This window comes from Enhydra lutris, unplaced genomic scaffold (assembly GCF_002288905.1).
Source record: "Enhydra lutris kenyoni isolate GAN:26980312 unplaced genomic scaffold, ASM228890v2 scaffoldscaffold86, whole genome shotgun sequence".
Classification (NCBI taxonomy): Eukaryota; Metazoa; Chordata; class Mammalia; order Carnivora; family Mustelidae; genus Enhydra; species Enhydra lutris.
In genome coordinates this window covers 6182878-6201886 of record NW_019154170.1, presented here as the reverse complement: position 1 = coordinate 6201886, position 19009 = coordinate 6182878, and the positions used below count along the sequence as shown (strand labels likewise).

The window sequence follows — 19009 nt, the reverse complement described above, 5'->3', positions numbered from 1 at the left end:
CTGGGCGCATCTGGGACCTTTTGCTCTGGCCACTTCTTTCCTGCACAGAAGCGCTGGCATGCCGCCACGCCCCCACCAGCACCGTGGCCCGTCCTCGCTTTGCAGGAAGCCATGGGTTGTGTTGTTCTGTGACGCCCTCGAGGGAGAACCCCATTTAGAGGCAGGGAGGCCAGGAAGGAAGCATCCTGTCCGCATCCTGGCCTGGCTCCATCTGGCTGCAGACCAGGGCAGGGTGTGGAGGGAGAAAGGCTTATCTCCCCATCCCAGCTGTTCCTTCCTGGCCCTGCAGGGCGCCCCCACAGGTCCCCAGGGGAGTGGGAGGCCACCAGCATGACTGAGAAAAAGCCCGCACTGCTTGGGGACTCAGGACTGCCCAGGGCCAGCTCCAACAGTGTCAAACGGCCTCCCTTTGGCTTCCACGGGAGGGTAGGACTCCACTCCCTCTAGGAGAGACAAAGCCACAAAGCAGGCCCTCAGGACAATGAGACCCTATCCTCCCACATTCTGGGACACGAAGTCAGAGATCAAGGTGCACAGGACTGCCCTCCCTCCCAAGGCTCCAGGGAGGACCTTCCTGGCTCCTCCAGCTCCAGGGGCTCCAGGCGTCCCCTCGGCCTGTGGCTGTGCCCCTCCTGTGCCGCCTCCATGGTCCCGTGGCCTCTGCCCTGTGTCTGTCAGAATTCCCCTTTTATGAGGACATCAGCCGTAGGCTAGGACCCACCCTGCTCCAGTGTGACCTCTTTTAACCCAGTCACCTGCAGCTGCTCCAAAATAAAGGCCCATTCTAAGGTGCATCTGGATACAGACTGGGGCGGGCACCGTTCACACCAGCACAGACATGACACTCATCACCCCATGGAAAACACCAGCTCACCTGCCCCGGTGCCCTGTGATGGGAAGGTCCTCATCACAGCTGACTGATGAGGGGACCTGGGCTCTGGCGATGAAGCCACGCATCCCGCAACCCGTGGTGGTGTTGGGGGGAGGGGCAGGGTGGGGTTCGCGCCTGGGCACGGCAGCACGGTGCTCAGCAAACAGATGAGCCTCAAGGAAAGCCTGGCCAGCTGGGGGTCTGCCCCAGAATAACAGACTGGAGCCCACAGCGTGGGGCCCGAGGGTTGGAAAGCGGCTGAAGTCAGGGCGTTCAGGGAGATCGGACTGGAGCACAGATCCAGAATTAATTCGCCACGACGCTAAGCTTCTCAAATTGGACCCTTTCTCTCCTGTCTTAGGGTTGAAGGGAGGGGGGTGCCTGCCAAGGAGCTCTGGCAGACAACGGGGGCGGGAAGAGGCATGGAGGGAGGGAGGGGCCGTGTGCAGAACCCACAGGGGAGCCAGGCGGGTGGGGGGCACCATCCCCATAACGCTGGAGCTGGAGGACTCGCCAAAACGAAAGGCTGAGCGAGAAAGAGCCCTGCTGAGATCCCAGTATGGCAAAGACACCAGCCAACCCCGGGTGAGGAGCCCGTGGGCCACTGGGGAGCCCTGAGAGGGTAGCCAGCTCAGTGAGTGGGGGCAGCTGCCATCTTCCAGGAGAAAATATCACTTAAGCAGTGAAGAGCCTCGGAGCTGAGAGGCTGAACCCCCTCGCAGACTGGGCATATCCCGGGGGGCCTCCCTTGCTCAGCACCCCTGCGCGCCCCCGGGTGGTCCAGCCCCAGCCCCCGTGCCGTCAAGTCCACATAAAGGGAGGTGTGGGATTTGCAGCAGCTCCCCAGCCCGTGGCCGGCAGTAACAAAGCAAAAACGGAAATCGTGCTCCAACGGCTCTGGGGCCAAAAGTCCACCATTGAGGAGGGCTGGCCCGTGTGCCCGCTGCAGCCTCTGGGGAGTAACCTTCTGGCCCTTCCAGCTCCTGGGCTCCGGGCATGGTCCCAGGACCTGTGGCCGCATCCCTCCCGGGTCTGCTCCCTCTTCCCAGCCTGTCTCCCCTGGGTGTCTGTGTCTCTTGTCTTGCGCCTCTGAGAAGGACACCAGTTGTTGGGTTAGTCCCCTTGATCCAGGACGAGCTCATCTCAAGACCCTTTCTCCAAATGAGGCCCCATTCATAGGTTCTGGGGGGCACCACTCAGCCCACTGACACCCTGTCCCCTGCCCGTTCCCACTGCGGACCCTCCCAGGCCCCTCCCCCTCGGTGGCCCAGACATCTCTCTAGAACACACAGCAGATGACAAGCCCCCTTTGCCCGAACCCCTCTCAGGGCTCCCTAACACCTGAAACATAAGTTGCCCCCTTCTCCCTCAGTCACCTTCCGAGAGGGCTGGATTTCAAAGCTCCCCCTTTCAGAAAAATGCACGTAACAACTAAGCGGAGACATTGTAGCAGCAGACAGATGGGAGCGACAGCACAGAAATCCAAAGTCCTCTTCTCTCTCCTGTTCCATGAATTGGAGAAGTTTTCTAAGAAAAAGCAGAATGCAGTGAACCGGGCAGGGGTGGCATCCTGGGTGTAGGGCGCCCGACACAGGCTGGCCAGGAGAGGCCTCTGCCCGGAGGCGGCCAGCGCGGGGCGAGGAGGGAGCCAGCAGCACCACACAGCCTGGCACGGCCTGCCCAGGACTCCAAGGCAGGACACAGGGCCAGAGACGCTGGAGCCAAGGTCCTGGGGTGCCCAGTCCTGAGGGTCATCAGGGTCTGGGCTTCTTGCCATCCCCAGACCAAAGTGGCAGAGACAGCCCAGAGAGGAGGGCTGTCTCCTTGCAGTTCTGTCTGAGAAAGACTTCCAGATCTGGAATCTGGGCCCCTCCCAGACAGGGAGCCGGCCTCCGAGGCCAGGGTGGGGGACGGAGCAAGGAAGGGCACCTGCGGAAGGTAGGAGTGGCCGTTGGTCCCCACCCCCACGCACTGGCGGGCAGGCTGGAGACAAGAGCAGGAGGCAAGGAGCACGGGCTGGACATGAGGTCAGAGAGTGACCAGGGCAGTGAGGGAATTGACAACAGGTGATGGAACAGGGCTGCTTTTGGGCAGGTCAGAGACGCCAGGTGGAAGACAGGACACCCACTTACATCTGAGTCTCAGATACAGAACAGGTACATTTCAGTGTAAGTCTACCCCAGATACTGCATGGGATAGGCTTACACTTCAAAAATCACGGATTTTTTTAAAATCTGAAATTCAACCTGCATTTTTACTTGCTAAATCTGGCCACCCTTGCTGGAATGATCCTGGAAGTCTTCTCCAGCTCCAGGGAGGGGGGCCAGAACGCTGGGTCTTCGGGGGGGGGCACAGCTGCATCCTGCAAACGCGCAGAGACCACCTGGCGGCCGGAATACTTGCCACGAGATCTGTCCCAGCCCAGCCCGGCGAGGGCAGGACGGGGGCCATGGAATTCCACCCAGGCCAGAGGGACTGGAAGCCAGCTGGCTGCTTGCCTTGTCATTCTGCACGTAGCTCTCGGCCCCCTTCTGTCCACCCCACGGCCCCCAGGCTGGGGCTTCTGGCCTTTCGAAGGCTCCCAGGTGCGCAGGAGAATCTCCGGAGAGCAGAACCCCTTCAGCAGCAGGACCCAGCGCCTCTCTCCTCCAGAACTCGCCGTAGCCCATTCCACCTCTGCCCGGTCGCTGCCTCCCCGAGCCTGCCCCGTGGTCCGCAGGCTTGCCCTCGCCTCCCCACGGCTGCCGCCGCTCCGGACATCACAGCCTCAGGAAGCCGCCCAGCCCAGATCTAAAGCAGCCCTCCCTCACCCACGGGGCGGGGAGAACTTACCCTGCTTCCCTTCGAGGGGCTTTGGCAGGTCGAATCATTAAGTGGACATAAAACAGATGAGCAGGAAACAGAAGTCCAATAACATGTACAGTGCGTGGGAGACGCGCAGGGACACGGAGAAACCCTCTGGATAACCAAAGCGTCCCCTTAAATACCACCTCCAGCTAGAGCCGAAAGCAGATGCTGGGACGGTGGTGGGGGGTCCGCTGGGAGAGGTGGACAGGGAAAGGCTGCAGGATGTCCCGTGATCCCCCTTCCTGGCCCCGTGAGGCAGAGAGCTGGCCGTTGGGCTTTCCCTTGTAAGTGTCTCTGGCAGAAAGGTGACTTCTTGATTTTTCAGAGCCCCTCTCGTATCTGCGGTTCTTAAAAATGACCAGGAAAACAAAAGAGGCACGCTGTGGGGCTGTCGGCCTGCAGGTCTGCGGGAGTGCCGGCGTCAGTGTTCACACGTGCACACCTGGGACACGGGAACTGTGGGCTCAGCCTTTCCGGGAACTGCTGCGGCGTCTTCCACCGCGGCTGCGTCAGGCTCTTTCCCTCCCTGCCCTGGGTGAGAGTTTGGTTCTTCATGCCCCACACCTGTCAGTTTCCTTCCTTTTTTTTTTTTTTTTTTTAAAGTTTTTTTTCTTTGGGGCGCCGGGTGGCTCATTGGGTTAAAGCCTCTGCCTTCGGCTTAGGTCATGATCTCAGGGTCCTGGGATCGAGCCCCAAGTCGGGCTCTCTGCTCAGCGGGGAGCCTGCTTCCCTTCTTCTCTCTTTGCACCTGCCTCTCTGCCTACTTGTGCTCTCTGTCTGTCAAATAAATAAAATCTTAAAAAAATTTTTTTTATTTATTTGATGGATAGAGATCACAAGTAGGCAGAGAAGCAAGTGGGAGTTGGGAAGCAGGCTCCCCGCTGAGCAGAGAGCCCGACGCGGGGCTCAATCCCAGGACCGATCCCGGGACCCTGAGACCATGACCTGACCCGAAGACAGAGACTTAACTGACTGAGGCACCCAGGTGCCCCTGTGAGTTTCCTTCTGATCACAGCGTCCCGCCTGGTTGCTGTGGATGGGGCCTCCCTGTGGCAGTGACTTGCTGCGTACCCAGACGGCACCCACTGGCAAGCTTCATTTCACCGGCTTAGGGCCTTTTTGTGGGTCTTTGGAGAAGTGTTGTATTCCGATCCTTTGTCCATTTTTAAATTGGATTGTTTGTCCTTGTCTTAAATCAGGTTATAAGTGTCCTCTGCATATTCTAGATGTTCCTCATCAGACACACGATTTGCCAATATTTTCTCCCATTCTATGCGTTGTTTTTTCACTTCCTTCTTGGTGTTCTTTGAAGCACAAAGTTTTTAATATTTTATTGTTGATCAATCTTTTGGTGTCATTTTTAAGAACCACTGCCTAACTGTAGGTCATGAAGATTACACTACCTTATTTTTGTTTGAAATTATTTTCTCATTTAAAAAAGTATTTTGTGGGGCACCTGGGTGGCTCAGTTGGTGAAGGTCCGCCTTTGGCTCAGGTCATGACCCCAGGGTCCTGGGATCGAGCTCCGTGTTGGGCTCCCTGCTCAGCGGGGAGCCTGCTTTTCCCTCTGCCTCTCCCTCTGTCTCCCCATGAATAAATAAATAAAAGCTTTAAAAATAAAAAAATATTCGTTGTAGTGGTGCCCGTCTGGCTGGGTTGGTAGAGCACGCAACTTTTGATCCCAGGGTTGTGAGTTCGAGCCCCACGTTGGGTGTAGAGATCACTACTATCATTTTATTTTTTTAAAAAATTTTATTTATGTATTTGACGGAGAGAGACACAGCGAGAGAAGGAACACGAGCAGGGGGAGTGGCAGAGGGAGAAGCAGGCTCCCCGCGGAGCAGGGAGTCCGATGCAGGGCTCGATCCCAGGGCCCCGGGACCATGACCCGAGCCACCCCGGCGCCCCGATATTACTACTACTACTACGAATAAACTCTTAGGGGCGCCCGGGTGCCTCCGTAGTTCGGCATCTGCCTTAGGCCCGGGCCGTGGTCGCTGGGTCCCGGGATCTAGCCGGCGGGCGGGGCCTGCTCCCCGCCCCCCCCACCCCCGCTCGTGCTCCCTCTCCCGCGGCGCCGCGTCAAACACGGAATCTTAGAAACGCGCAAAAATAAAGCTTCGAGTCTGAGCACAACAGGAAGGAAGCGACGAGCATCTGCCGGGAAGCGTTGCGGACGAGGAGCTGCAGAGCCGGCTGGGGACGCCCCCGCACGAGCCCGCGCAGACCCCGCACGCAGCACCGAGCGGCGAACCGGGCTCCCCGCGCCCGCTCGGCCGGCGGCCCACGCAGCCCCGGACGCGCGTCCCACCTGCCCGCGGGGTCCCCGCCCCGGCTCTTCTTGTCCGTGTCGCGACAAGACACGCACACTCCCCGGCGGGGACCTCGAGCCCCGGCGAGGACACGCCTCTGTTCTGACGTCACACTCTGCGGGGGCGAAGAAAGGGAGGAGGGGCCCGGCGCAGTACCCGCAGGTCCCGTCCCCGTTTCCTAGCAACACAGCCACGGCCCCAGGGCGGGGGGGGGGGCGGGGGCGGGGCCCAGGGTCACGTGGGCCGCTACTGGAGCCCGCTCGCTCCGGCGCGTGCGTACGTGCGTCCGCGCGCGTGCGCGGAGGGGCGGGGGGAGGCCGCCGTGCCGTGCGCGTCCCCGCCCCTCGACGTCGCCCGGCGCGCGCGCGCCCAGCCCTCCCTCAGGTTCTTATAGCGCCGCGGGCGGCGGTTGGCGGCGGGGACGGCACGGACGGTGGTGACATGGCGGCTCAGCGGCTCGTGGTGCTGGCGCTGGCGCTGCTGGGCGCCGAGGTCGGCTGCGGGGCGGGTGAGCGTCCGGCCCGGCGCGGGTGGGGGCGGGGCCAAGGGCGCTGGAGGGGGCGGTGGTCTCTGGACCCCGGACGCCCTCCGCGGGGAGCTGGCGGTGCCCGGCCGAGGGGACCCCGCGCGGCCTCGGCGAAGCCTGGAGCGGAGCCCGTCGTCCGCCCGGGCCCGGGGCGCCCCCGTGGTGCTCGAGGGGACGCGCGGGGGTCGCCTCGGCCGGGGGCGTCTCCGGACCCGCGGGGGGTCGTCATTCCTGGCAGGATTTGGGTCCCGAGTCGCGCCCCGGGGAGGCCCCTGCGCCCGCTGTGGCCCGGACGCCGGAGCCCTTGGAGGGAAGCCGGCACGCTCCGCGGGTTCGGGTTTCTGTCCGACCTCGGGGCGCAGAGGGAGGTGGCCGCGCTTTGCAGGAGGGGAAACTGAGGCCGAGGCCCAGATGGGGGGGGGCACGGGGGCCAAGGTCGCCGTGAGGTCGTCTGGGCAGCCCGGGTCGGAGCGGGAAGTGTGGGGAGCGCCGTTTTTAGCCCCGGACGCGCGTGTGTCCCGGAGCTCTTCCCGGGAGTGGGCCACGGTTTGCGGGTGGGCGACGTGGTTCGGGCGCGCCCGCTGGAGCCCGGGTTCTGGCGTGTCTGCGGGGGAAGCAGGACAGCCTGGGTCTTCCCGGTAGAGGTGGGCTTCCTGTGTGGACACTGCCGTTGTGTTCTGGGGTAAAGGTTTCTCCGGGCGGGCCCTCGGGAGCAGAGTGCAGGGAGGGGGCCGGAGCGCTGGTGGCTGGCAGCAGCCCGCGGGCCTCTTGGAGGAGCTGCAGCCCCTCGCGGCTGACCCACCGTCCGGTCTCAGCTGGCCGCCTCCAGTTTATTGAATGCCCCTGGCAGGCACACCCGCTTTTGGCCGGCCAGCGGGTCTCTGGAGGATTCGGACAGGAGCCCACAGGCGAGATGAGTGCGGAAGATAGGCTGCCAGTCGAGCCTTCACAGATCGCTGCCCGCGGCCGGCAGGGGGAGGGGACTCTTGGTTTACCTCTCTGCTGGGTGGCGCAGCCCCCCGAGCTTGCCCCCTCCACCTCATTCCTGGGTTCCGTCCCCACGGCTCTGCCAGGGAGGCTGGAGGACCCCTGCTGCGGGAGCTTGGGCTGTCCCTGCCCTCTCGCACACCATGGGGGGGGGGCTCCGCGTGTCTGCGGGCATCTGGATCCACCTGGGACCTGCATTTGTGCGCTCTTCGTTCTCACTTTTTTTGTTAAGATTTTGTTTATTTACTTATTGAGAGTGAGCAGAGAGAGAGCATGAGCAGGGGTGAGCAGGGGCAGACGGAGAGGGAGAAGCAGGCTCCCCGCTGAGCAGAGAGCCCGATGTGCTGCTGAGTCCCAGGACCCCAAAACCAGGACCTGGACGAAGGCAGACGCTTAACCCAGCGAGCCCCACGGGCACCGTGTCCTTTCTCAGCTCTGGCAGCTGCACCTCTCCCTCCGGGGACTCAGAAACACTGCGCGTCCCCGTTCGCCTCTCCTGCCTGGGTCAGCTTCCCAGAGACTTTCTTCAGGGGACTGTGCCAGCAGGGGGTTTCCTCGGCTGACACAGCAAGTGTCTTCCAGGTTGGCAGCCACATGGGCTGAGACCGCAGGACAGGGCGCGCTCCGGGACTGTCCTGGGTCCCCTCGGCCTGGTTGGGGTGAGGTGGACTCCAGTTTGCTGGCCGCCTCAGAGCCTCCTGTGGGGAGGGGAGCTGCAGCCGCCCGCCAGCGAAGTGCAGGGGGTGGGCGGGGCGGGCCGCTGGCTGGCGTCCCAGAAATGTTCTCTCGCTCCTCCTACCTGAGCAGGCGGTGGAGGTGGGTGGGGAGAAGGGGGGTTGCCGGCGGCCTCGTCCTGCTCCTGGGCTGTTTACCATAAGGCCCACCTGGCCCTGTGCCCTGCCCGGCTGCCGCAGGGCGGGGAGGAGGGGCGGCTGTTTTTAGATGAAGGTGACTTGACTTGGAAAGGCTCGCGGTCACATGGCCAAAACCGAGTTTTTATTCTTTGGCCCCCTCCCTTGTTCGTCCCTCCTGCCCCTGTGAATTCCCTGGGGTGCCCCTCCCATCTGCCAGGCCAGGTGGGGTCCCCTGCCGCGTGTGACCCTCAGGTAGGGCAGGAGTGTTAGCCTGTTGTTCCTCAGACACGGGTGTTGGGGGGGGGGCCTGCCTTGGCCTCTCAGACTGGAGTCCCCTGCACCCCTGCTCCTCGTTGGGAGAAGCCCCCAAGCCTGTGGGGTTCGGGCCACATCCTTGTCTCCCAGGGAGGCAGGGTGCAGCCCGTGGCTGAGGGGACAAGGGTTCAGCCTCGGGGTCGTGAGGCTTCAGAGAGAGGCAGGCCTGTCTGGGGGGAGGGCCGCCTCGGGCCTCACTTCCTACCCTGACTCACCACTCCCAGCTCTGCTCGGAAGGCTGGTTTTGCAGTCTTGGGAAATCGTGACTCCTGAGAAACGCAGCTGGCTGGGAGGGGACCCTTCTGCAGACACGGCTCCGCCGAGAAGGCTGTCAACCCTCTCGCGGCTTCCCGCCCCTGTCTGCTTGTCATTGGGCCGTCCGAGTCCTGCGGACGGCCTGCAGGCCACCCCCGGTGGGCAGACGCGGAGGCCCACCTGTCGCCAGGACCTTGGGGGGTATCCTGCCTTGCCCTGAGCAAAAAGGCTGAAGCCCTCAAGGCCTTGTGGCGCAGCCTGAAGCTGGGCGCTGGTGTGCGGTACACGTGGTGCGCACGCATGTGTCGGCGTGTGTGCATCTGTACTCGAGGGCCCACGGGGGTGGGAGGGGCCTCCGTGCAGTTCCTGTCCGCCTCGTGGGGGTCCACGACCTGTGTCCCATCCACAGTGGCCTTCGGTCCAACCTCCTCCCACAGAGGCCGCCACCCTCTCCCCCCCGCCCCGAGTGGGAGCGCATGTGGGAAGCTGAGGGCTGTGTGTTCAGTTCGCGGCGGGACAGGGGAGGGGAGCTGTCAGCCCACGGAGGACTCAGGTACCCGGGACTCTGAGGAGGAGCCAGGCGCATCCTGCCCGTGAGTCACGGGAGAAAGCCACCCCGCCGGGGTCACCCTCCAGTACAGATGGCCTGCTGCCCTTTGAGGTTTTGGGTTAAATTTCCTTTCTTTCTATCTTTTAAAGATTTTATGTATCTGTTTGAGAGCGAGCACACACAAGGAGGGGGTGGAAAGGGGCAGAGAGGGCAAAGCAGGCTCCCTTCTGAGCAGGGAGCCTGATGATGTGGGGCTCCATCCCCGGACCCCAGGTTCATGACCTGAGCCGACGGAACCCCCCAGGCGCCCCCTTGGGTTAAACTTTCTTAGTGACTGCCTGGGTGTCTGCTGACGATGGACCCTATTTCTTGTCGATATTTCCATCTCCTGTTAGGGTTTTTTACCCGGCTTCATGCTGTGGGCGTCTCCTTACAGACTGAATGGGAAAAGGCTTGTCGCCAGTCGCCCGGGGTGGCTCTCTCTGTGTCCGCATCTCTGGGCACGGGCGTGAATTTGGTGGCGGGCTGAACAGAGTTGCTAACAGCCGGCCTGAGACTGCTGTCTGGGAACCTGCTCTCTGAAGTGGCCGCCCTCCCGCAGGAGGAGGGTAGGGACAGGGCGTGCCCCGGAGCGTCTTCTGCTGCAAGCCCTGGGGTAGGGCTCTGATGCGGACCCAGGCGGGCTTGCTGCTCCGCTGCGGCCCAGCCTCTAGTGTGGGGGTGGGGGGTGGTCCCCCTCCCCCTGCCTGAGTCTCACAGCTCCCCCCTCCCTGGTCAGGCCCTGCTGCTTCATCAGGCTGCTCACTGGTGCTGAGAGGTTTTCGCACTTCGCTTCCTAAAGAGAACACCTCAGACCCGTGGGGAAGTTCGCCTAGTTGGACATTGAGAGGAAGGGCCCCTGGGGGTCCACCTCGGCGTCTGGGCCATCTCCATAGTAGCTTTGTGGCAAGTGAGAGCAGAGGCCTTGACCTTCCAGAAGAGGCCATCCAGCCAGGGGTGGGGCGGGGGGGGGGCCCTCCAGGCCCCACCTTGGATGGCCTTGCTTTGAAGGGGGAGGGGCATGGGCAAGGGTGTCCAGTGAGGGAATGGTGGCTTGGGCTGTGTAAATGTACTTTGTTTATTTTTGAAGATTCCTGTGTTTTGAGGGAGGGAGCAGTGGGCGGGGGGTGCAGGACAGGCAGAGCAGGGAGCCTGATGCGGGACTCGATCCCTGGCCCTGGGCGTCACGACCTGAGCTGAAGACGAGAGCCCGACTGACTGAGCCCCCAGTTGTCCTGAGATCTGCCTTTTAAAAAAGGGAATGCCAGGTGTGTGCTGGGCTGGACCCGGCAGTCCGCGGGCTCAGGCTAGTCAAGGGCTTCTGCTCCCACACCTGACCCAGCCAGGTAATTTCTCCTGACAGGAATCTGCTTCGAGCCCTCCGCTTGGAGCCCCGTGGCCCCTCTGGCACAGCGGGAGGAGCCAGCTGTGCTTCACCAGCTGTGCTTCAGGCTCGCGGCCTCTCCCCCCGCCTGTAGTGGCGGGGCTGTTGGAGGCTGGCCCAGGGGCACACGGGCAGGCGGCTTGGGGCCCTCACTTTGGGTCCTTTCTTGCCCTGACCCCTTTGCTCACGCCCTGCCCTGCGGCCCCCAGTGAGCCACATCTGGACTTCCATCGATGACACTGGCTCCAAGACGCGCCTCACCTGCACCTTGAACAGCAGCGCCACTGAGATCACGGGCCACCGCTGGGTGAAGGGGGGCAAGGTGCTCAAGGAGGATGCCCTGCCTGACCTGAAGACGGAGTTTGAGTGAGTGGGGCCCAGAGGCGGGTTAGCCCCAGGGCCTGCAGAGATGCCGCCCCCCAGGCCCCTCCCTGCGCCCCATTGGCTCCGATGTGTCGTCGCTGCCAGTGGCCTCTGTGGTCCGTCGGAACGAAGGTTTCAGCCGGTGGGCTCTCTCTGGACAGATCTTAGGCACGAGCTCTGCACGCACCCCTGGCTGTGAGATGGCCAAAGCCCAGGCTCCAGCGAGGGGCCAGGGGCTGCTGAGTGTAGGGCCAGCCTCCGAGACCCTTCCCTGCTCTCCCCAGGGGGCTGGCTCGGTGGGCGGGCAGACTTGGGTTCTTTCCAGCCTGAGGTCTCCCCTCCCTGGCCCCCCGAGGCCTCAGGCACTCTAGGGCACCCTGCTCTGCGGCCTTGTCTTGGTCAGGAAGGCCCAACTCTAGAAGCAGGGTCCTGTTTCTGGTTTCTGGGGTGGCTGGGCGCAGACTCATGGAAGCAGGCCGCCAGTCAGGGAGGGGTACCGGTTCCCTGTGCTGACGCCATGCCGCCTCGTCCCTCCCGACTGTGACCCCCTGACCGCTCCTGGCCCTGACTCTGCTGGGAGTCCCCTGTGGCGCGAGCTGTACTCAGGAAGGGTTGGTGCTCCCGCGGGCCCCGCTCACTGCCGTGTGTCTGCTTGCAGAGTGGACTTGGGGGAGCGCTCTGGGGAGTACTCGTGCATCTTCCTCCCAGAGCTCGCGGGCAGGACCAACATCCAGGTGAAGGGTGAGCTCGGCAGGCCCCTGGCATATCCGGGGGTGGGGGCGACGCTGCCCATCAGCCCCGCAAGGCCGGCCGGGGAGGCAGCAGAGCGTGGGCTCAGGCCCCTGCCTTGCCCGCTCTCCCCCGTAGGGCCGCCCAACATCAAGGCCGTGAAGAGGTCAGAGCACGCCACAGAGCAGGAGACGGTCGTGCTGGGCTGCAAGTCGGACTCCTTTCCCGCGGTCAGCGAATGGGTGTGGTACAAGATGGAGAACTCCGGGGAGGTGAGAGATGTGTGCACGGGGGACGGGCTGACCCTAGCCTCGGCCTCTGCCTGGGCACCTACAAGGTCCACCTGCCCCCAGGTCATCAGCAACGGCTCCCAGAGCAAGTACTTGGTGATCTCGTCGGAGACCAAGACAGAGCTGCGCATCACAGACCTGGACCTGGAGGCAGACCCGGGCAGTTACGTGTGCAATGGCACCAGCCCAGAGGGCACCGGCCAGGCCGTCATCGTGCTGCGCGTGCGCAACCGCTTTGCTGCCCTCTGGCCCTTCCTGGGCATCGTGGCCGAGGTGCTGGTGCTGGTCACGGTCATCTTCATCTATGAGAAGCGGCGGAAGCCGGATGAGGTCCTGGACGGTGAGCTGCGTGCCCTGTGCTCCTGTAGGCTTGGGTTGGGGAGGGGCCGCTGTCCAGGAGCTCCGGACAGAGGAGGGTGCTGTGGGGTGAGGGTCCCCGGCCGGGGGACTCTCCGGCCTCAGTAACGGGGCTGTCAGTGGGTGGGCGCCCCCCCGAACCGTGCGCTCTGAGGGGCGCGTCCCGGGGGCGGGGCTGCCTCCCTGTCTCTGCGGTCGGGGACGCTGAGGGCCCTGCAGGGGCCTGGTGCAACGCCCCTTCTGACGGCCTGTCCTCTTGCATGTGGCTGCACACCGGCACAGATGAGGACGCGGGCGCCGCGCCGCTGTAAGTCTGGGGGGTGTGCGGGGCGGGGTGGGGCCCTGTGTGGGCTGCTGGACAGTGGTAGCCAAGGGGCCTCTGTGGGGCCTCCTGAGCAACCAGAGGCCCGCCCTCCTACCCCAGGAAGAGCAGCGGTCACGTGAACGACAAGGGCAAGAACGTGCGCCAGAGGAACGCCAACTGAGGTGAGGCTCGGGAAGGGGGGGAGGGCAGGGGGCAGGGCGAGGGAGTGGGGTGCCTGCCCCGCAGGCCTCAGGTTCTGAGAGCCCCTCCTGCCCCTGCAGCGGCTGGCCTCCATCTGGAGCAGCTCCGAGCCTGCTGTTTGCAGATCCGGTGTTTGCAGACCCCGCGTTCTTCCTCTCAGAGGAGACCTGCCCCGCGGAAGCAGACCACACACACCGTGGGTCAGATCACAGTGTTTCTTCCTTTTTTAAACTAGGGTTTTCTACACATAGGATTCCTTCCTTAGGGGTTTTGTTTTTCCTTTTTAAAGATTTGTGAGCGCCTCGGGGGAGCCGTGAGCTTCCTGCGAGACTCCTGTCCTCGGCCCGTCCCCTCAGCTGCCCCTGCCCACCTGTCCCCTCTCTGTTCCCCCATGTCTCCCACCCGTCCCTCCTGTCCCCACAACCCATCCCCTCGCTGTCCCTTGGGCATTTAGCCATCTCTCCTGTAGTGGGGGTTGTGAAGGGCACACTGGCCTTTTTCTGGGGCTGCTGGGCCTTGTTGGGACCCTCTGTGGAAAGTCCCAGGTCATGCCCAGTGTGAGTCTCAAGTTGTGCTGACGCGGCGCCTGGGGTGTGTGTCGTGCAGCTGCTGGCAGGCCCACCAGGCCTTCCCCCGCCCTCCGTGCACCTGCCAGCGGCCTCAGCTACAAAGCCCCCGCCCCAGCTGCTCACCAGCGTCCTGACTGGCCCACCACCTGCCTGCTCACCAATAAAGAAAAGCTGACCTGTCTCTTTCTCCTCGGGCTTCTGCACGCGCCGACTGGGTCTTCCAGGAGAGCGAGCGGGGGCGCAGGGTGGCGTGGTTGGGGTCCTGGGGATGGGGCAGGGCTGACAGGCTGGCCAGGAGCTTTGTTGCCAGCGCAGCGGGGGAGGGGCATGCAGAGGACTACAAAGAGCCCTGTGAGTGCTCCAGAGCAGGGCTGGGCCCCCCAGGACAGGCAACTCGTACCCACAGTGCCTTCACCCCTGCCCTGGGCTGGAACGTGTGAGGGCCGTGGGCCAGCCAGGACCTCATGAGCGCCCCAGCAGGTGTCCCCAGCAGAGCTAGCCCCTGGGGATTTTGTTCCAGCCCAAGAGGGGTGCCTGAGGCCTGGAAAGACAGGTGGCCCTCCTGAGCCTGGTGCCCAAGAGAAGGGGGTCCCTGTTGGCTGATCACAGCCTGACACTGGAGCAAATCGGGCCACGTGGACGGGGTGAGGGGCTGGGTTGTGCTCTAGGGGGAGCAGATAGGAGGCAGGGCCTCCCCCAACCTGGGGGCTCTAGCAGGTGCCTTCCAGGCCTCCTGCTTGGTACTAGAGGGGAAGCTGTCCCAGGGAAGGGAACAGGCTCGTGCAGGTAGACCCTGCTGCCCAAGGGACTCTGTATGCCTCCCCTCTGGACGTGGGCCCAGACCTCCGGCGGGACTGGAGGCCAGAAAGCAGGGTTTGGGCGTGAAATCTGATGTTGGGAAAAGCTCCAACATAGCCAATCCCCAAACGTTGAAGACAGGCTCGGTCTGCGAGCCACCAGTCTGACTCCCAGCTCTGAGGTGGGAGGCGCGGCCCGTCTGGATGGTGGCCCTGGGCGCCCGTCCCCACTGGGTCCAGGCTTCGGCATGGCCCCCAGGATGGCCGCATCCAGCTGTGGGTGCTGTCCCTGGGCTTCTGTGGACGGAGCGGGGTCCTTTAATGGCGGCCATGCACACCACAGCCTAGGGGGTGCCTGACCCCCCACATCCTGGGGAGGAACCGAGCTAACGTCCCCAGAGCTGGGGGAGCTGCCGGCCTGGCTCTTCCCTCCCGCCGTCACCAGAGGGAGCTGTGGGTGAGCCACGGAGCAGGGCTTAGGGCCCAGGGAGCCCCTCCTCTATGGAGGTTTTGGGGTTGCACCCATCTGGCCCCGCGGACCCCCCACTTGGACATGCCTGTGCCAACATCCCTAAGCCTGGGGCTCCTTGGGGACACTAGCAACATGGGCTGGGCACCCCTGGCCTGGCTGGGGCCGGGAGCTCTGTTGGGGGCTGGCCCTGGTCAGGGTAGGGGAGGTGGTGAGAGGCTGGCCCCTGGCTGGGGACGCTGCTGGGGGGCCCCAGAGCTTGGGTGCAACTGCCTCCTCCCCCAAAGTCAGAGCGGTGGGCATTGGGTTGCTAGGGGTCTGTGTCCCCTGAGAGGCAATGGCTGCGTTCATCACGCTTGTGCTGCACCCCGGTGCACAGGGTCGAGGGACTCAGGGTGGTGTGGTGGCTTCTGGCAGGCAGAGCATTGGGCCCTGGAGGGGCGTGGCCGAGCAAGTCTGTGATATGGCGAGTGAGGCATGGCCACCTCAGCTGACCTCTTGTTGGTCCTCCTTCCTTGAGAGACACCCCCCCCGCAGAGGTGCCCCTCACACGGACACAATGAGCAGAAATGGGGTCACTCCCAAACAGCCTTGTACATCTTTAAGCCCAGAAGTACTCACCCGTCCGTCCGTCCGTCCATCCATCCGTCCGTGGTGCGCAGCACTGTGCTGCCCCCTGCTGCTGGGGGGGAGTTCGTCAACGGCTGCTGAAGCCGGCCCTGGTTTCCCCAGAGTGGGATGGAGGAGTCGCAGGATTCGGTGAGATCGTCTTTGGCGAGTGCGTGGAGGCTCCGGAACCAGCGTCTGGGGACTCCCAACTTGGGGTGGGGGGCAGAGGGGCAGGGCTGGGGTGTCCACCCGATGAGCGAGGGCACAGAGCTGGTGACACTTGGAAGCGTCCGCTGGCGTCTCTGGGCCCACAGACGGGGTCGCCCTTCTTTCCCTGGGACCCCCCCCAGACCGGGAGCCCCCCGGGCACCCCCTGCGTTACAATGAGGGCCTCGCCCAGCAGCAGAAGAGGGAGCAGAAACAAAGTGGGAGAGGTGTTGGGGCTTCATCAGAGTTCGGTCTTCCTACGCCATCCTTGCACCTACCAGGGGAGTGATCTCTGTAAGGAAAGGGAAAGTCTGGTGAACCCTAGGTCAGCTGAGCTGGGGACCCCGACCTGGTAGGACAGACAGCACAAAGCCAAGGCGGTGGGCTGCTCCGCCCGCGGCCACTCGCTCCCGTGGGCGGGATGCCGGGGCTGGCCCTGCACCACGGTGGCTCTCAGACCTAAGCCCTCTGACCTGTCACCATGGTGATGGGACATCCCGTGGCTCGCGAGTCTGGCAGTGGGCTCTCCGGGCCACCCCTGAGACTTGAACACTGAGACCTGTCACCAGGCCATGGCCTTATTTTGTCTTCCGGGTCTGTTTTTCACCCAGAGGGTCCCCAAACTCTAGGGACTTCGGGACTTTCAACCTGGACTTGCCCCAACTAGAGAGGAAGCAGGCTCGTGAATGCCAAGAGCGGCTGGGGAGCCGGGCAGCTGGGAGGTCAGGAGGTGCCCCCCAGAGCCTCTTCTGGGGCCCAGGAATGGTGAGGAAGAATGGGGCAAACCAGATGGTAGGAAGGGATTGGGCTCACTTGCTTGCTTTCTTTCTTTGTTTTTCTTTCTTTCCTTTCATTTGACAGAGACACAGCGAGAGAGAGCACACAAGCAGGGGGAGTGGGAGAGGGAGAAGCAAGCTTTCCACCGAGCAGGGAACCCAATGCAGATCCCAGGTCTGGGATCGTGACCTGAGCCGAAGGCAGACGCCTAACGCCTGAGCCACCCAGGCGCCCCTGGGGTTTAGTGAGGGGTCCGAGAGCATGTTTAGGCAACAGACCATTGTGAACTGACTCACGGTTTGATAGGTTTGATAGCTTGATGATTGTCGTCTCTGAGGGTACTCACCTTCTCCCACCCCTGGGACCTTGAGATCCTTTCTTCTCCCACAAGCCAGGCACCATCCTGCCTCAGGGCCTTTGCATGGACCATGCTGCCTGCCAAACTCTTCCCACAAATGCGCTCCTGGCACCAGCCCTCCTTTTTTCAGGTCTTCCCTCAGACATCACCCCCAGCACCCTTCTCATCCTTTTCCCGGCTCTGAATTGTGTAGCACCTTCTGATGGATAACAGAATGTCTATTGAACGTAACCTTTACTATGTTGATGGTCCCTTCTGCTCCTGTCAGCAGAGAGCGGGTGGGCGGAATCCCAGCCCCTGGGTCAGGTGCTTCGTAAACATTTGTGGAACGAATGCAAAAAGAGTACTGTGCCCTCGGCAAGGGGTAAGAGGGAGTAGGAGAGACGGGGAGCTGGTGGCCGTCTGGCCCAAGGTGGGGTCTGTTGGGTGGAGAGGAGTCGTCAGGACCTGGGGACAGGATCGCCAAGGCCCAGAGAGGGGCCAGGACCCCCTAGGTGGCTCACAGTCCAGGCCCGCCTCTCTCCCTTCCAAGCGCAGTGGGTCCTCAGGCTGGGCCATGGGTCCGCCGCCTCCCCACTCTCTGCCTCAGCCCCGGGGCTCTGGCGGCCTGCCCAGACTGACATGCTCCCATGGTGAGCATAAAAGATGCCCGTTCAGCTGGAGCACACATCTGCCAGGGGCCGGCTGCAGCCTGGCACTGCCGACTCTGCGGCCCACCCAGCTGCTCCCTCGCCCTTAGGACCCAGAGCGGCCCCGCCCACCCAGACCTGCAGCCGCAGGTCTGGCCTGGTCTGAGGCTCTTGGGAGCAGCCCCCTGGGATGCCAGACCTGCTTGGCAGAAGCACGGGAGTCTCCGGGGCTTGAGGCAGCCTGGTGGGGGCTCAAGATGGCCCGGCTCGGTCCCTCCCTCGGTCGCCCAGGAGTGCCTGCTGTGTGCAGAGACAAATTACATTTCTGCCTTCGTGGGCCAGAAAAACTGGCAGGTGGTGGCTCCCCCTGAAAAGTGCCATGAGGGTAGGTGGCTCCCAGGGGGCCAGAGGCTCCTTCTCTCTCCTGTCTCTCTCCATTACCCGGTTCTCACTACCTCCCCCCACACTCTGGTTGAGCTGGGATGAGGACCAAGGGACAGGGTCCTGGGCCTGTGCTCCCATGTCACCTAACGCCAGATAACCCCCAACCTGACTCTAGCCCCAGACACAGAGCCTCAGCTGTCTTCCCAGAGCTGGGGGCTGAGTGGCCAGCGGGGGCCTAAGCCTGAGACAGAGAAATGGAGCAGTCCGGTGGAACGCCCATGTGGGCATCTGGTGGGAAATGGTGAGGGAGTCTGGGTTCCCCCCCTCCCCATGACCCTGGGAACTTCCCCATTTTAAAGCCCACCAGTCTCACAGGAGACCACAGCCCCCCACTAAACTTCAGGGCACTGTTTGAGGGTGGGGGGACACCAGCAGCATCGAGTGGCTCTTCCTCTTGGCCCCAGTTTTCCTCCCATGCAGGAGATGGGAAAGGGGATGACTGGGGGACCTGGAGACTGGTGGCATGGACCCCATGTTGCCCCTCCGCACACAACACATTCCCACTGTGTTTTTGTTCTGGGCCCTCAAATTACAAAGCAAGGGTTCTTTTGGCCTTTAAAAAATCCTTTTATTACGGAAATTATCAAACCTATAGAAAGGAAAGCGGCTGGCATCCGGCGGTCGCATTTCTGCGCGTCTGGCTGCGCCCTCTGGATCGGTGGACTCTAGACGCGGGGAGGGTCCCTGACTCAGGTGGAGCGCAAAGCCTCTGGCCCGATGGCTGGGCTCAGTGACCTTGGACGTGTCCTTCCGCTTTGCCGGCCTCAGTTTCCCTTTGTGGGACGAGGTCTGAGCGGATCTCCAAGGCCTCAGGCCGCGTGACCTTGGACCGTCTCCGATTGCCTGGCCTCAGTTTTCCCCCGCGCGGGATCGAGGGGCGGAGCGCCGGGAGGGGGCTCCAGCACCCCGCCCCTCCCCCCGCGGTCCAGGCCCCGCCCCCCGAGGCTCCGCCCCAGCCCTGCCCCG

The 19009-nt window shown here is 63.2% G+C and overlaps 1 protein-coding gene across 1 annotated transcript; it reads left to right on the top strand.

Moving 5' to 3' along the window:
• The first annotated feature begins 6421 nt into the window (after positions 1-6421).
• Positions 6422-13934, top strand: LOC111161820 (basigin (Ok blood group)). The gene is made up of 8 exons (XM_022525807.1): positions 6422-6538; positions 11150-11306; positions 11962-12044; positions 12171-12315; positions 12394-12662; positions 12962-12986; positions 13104-13165; positions 13265-13934. Exons 1-7 carry the CDS (start codon positions 6472-6474, stop codon positions 13162-13164), a joined length of 807 nt encoding a protein of 268 aa, XP_022381515.1. The 5' UTR covers positions 6422-6471; the 3' UTR covers position 13165; positions 13265-13934.
• The last annotated feature ends 5075 nt before the right edge of the window (positions 13935-19009 follow it).

What these genes read in the sequence shown, in the direction of transcription:
- LOC111161820 (XM_022525807.1), top strand. Translation starts at nt 6,472, where the DNA reads ATGGCGGCTCAGCGGCTCGTGGTGCTGGCGCTGGCGCTGCTGGGCGCC. An exon ending in CGAGGTCGGCTGCGGGGCGG is followed by an intron (nt 6,539 to 11,149) that starts GTGAGCGTCCGG and finishes TGCGGCCCCCAG; the next exon opens with TGAGCCACATCTGGACTTCC. An exon ending in GACGCGGGCGCCGCGCCGCT is followed by an intron (nt 12,987 to 13,103) that starts GTAAGTCTGGGG and finishes CTCCTACCCCAG; the next exon opens with GAAGAGCAGCGGTCACGTGA.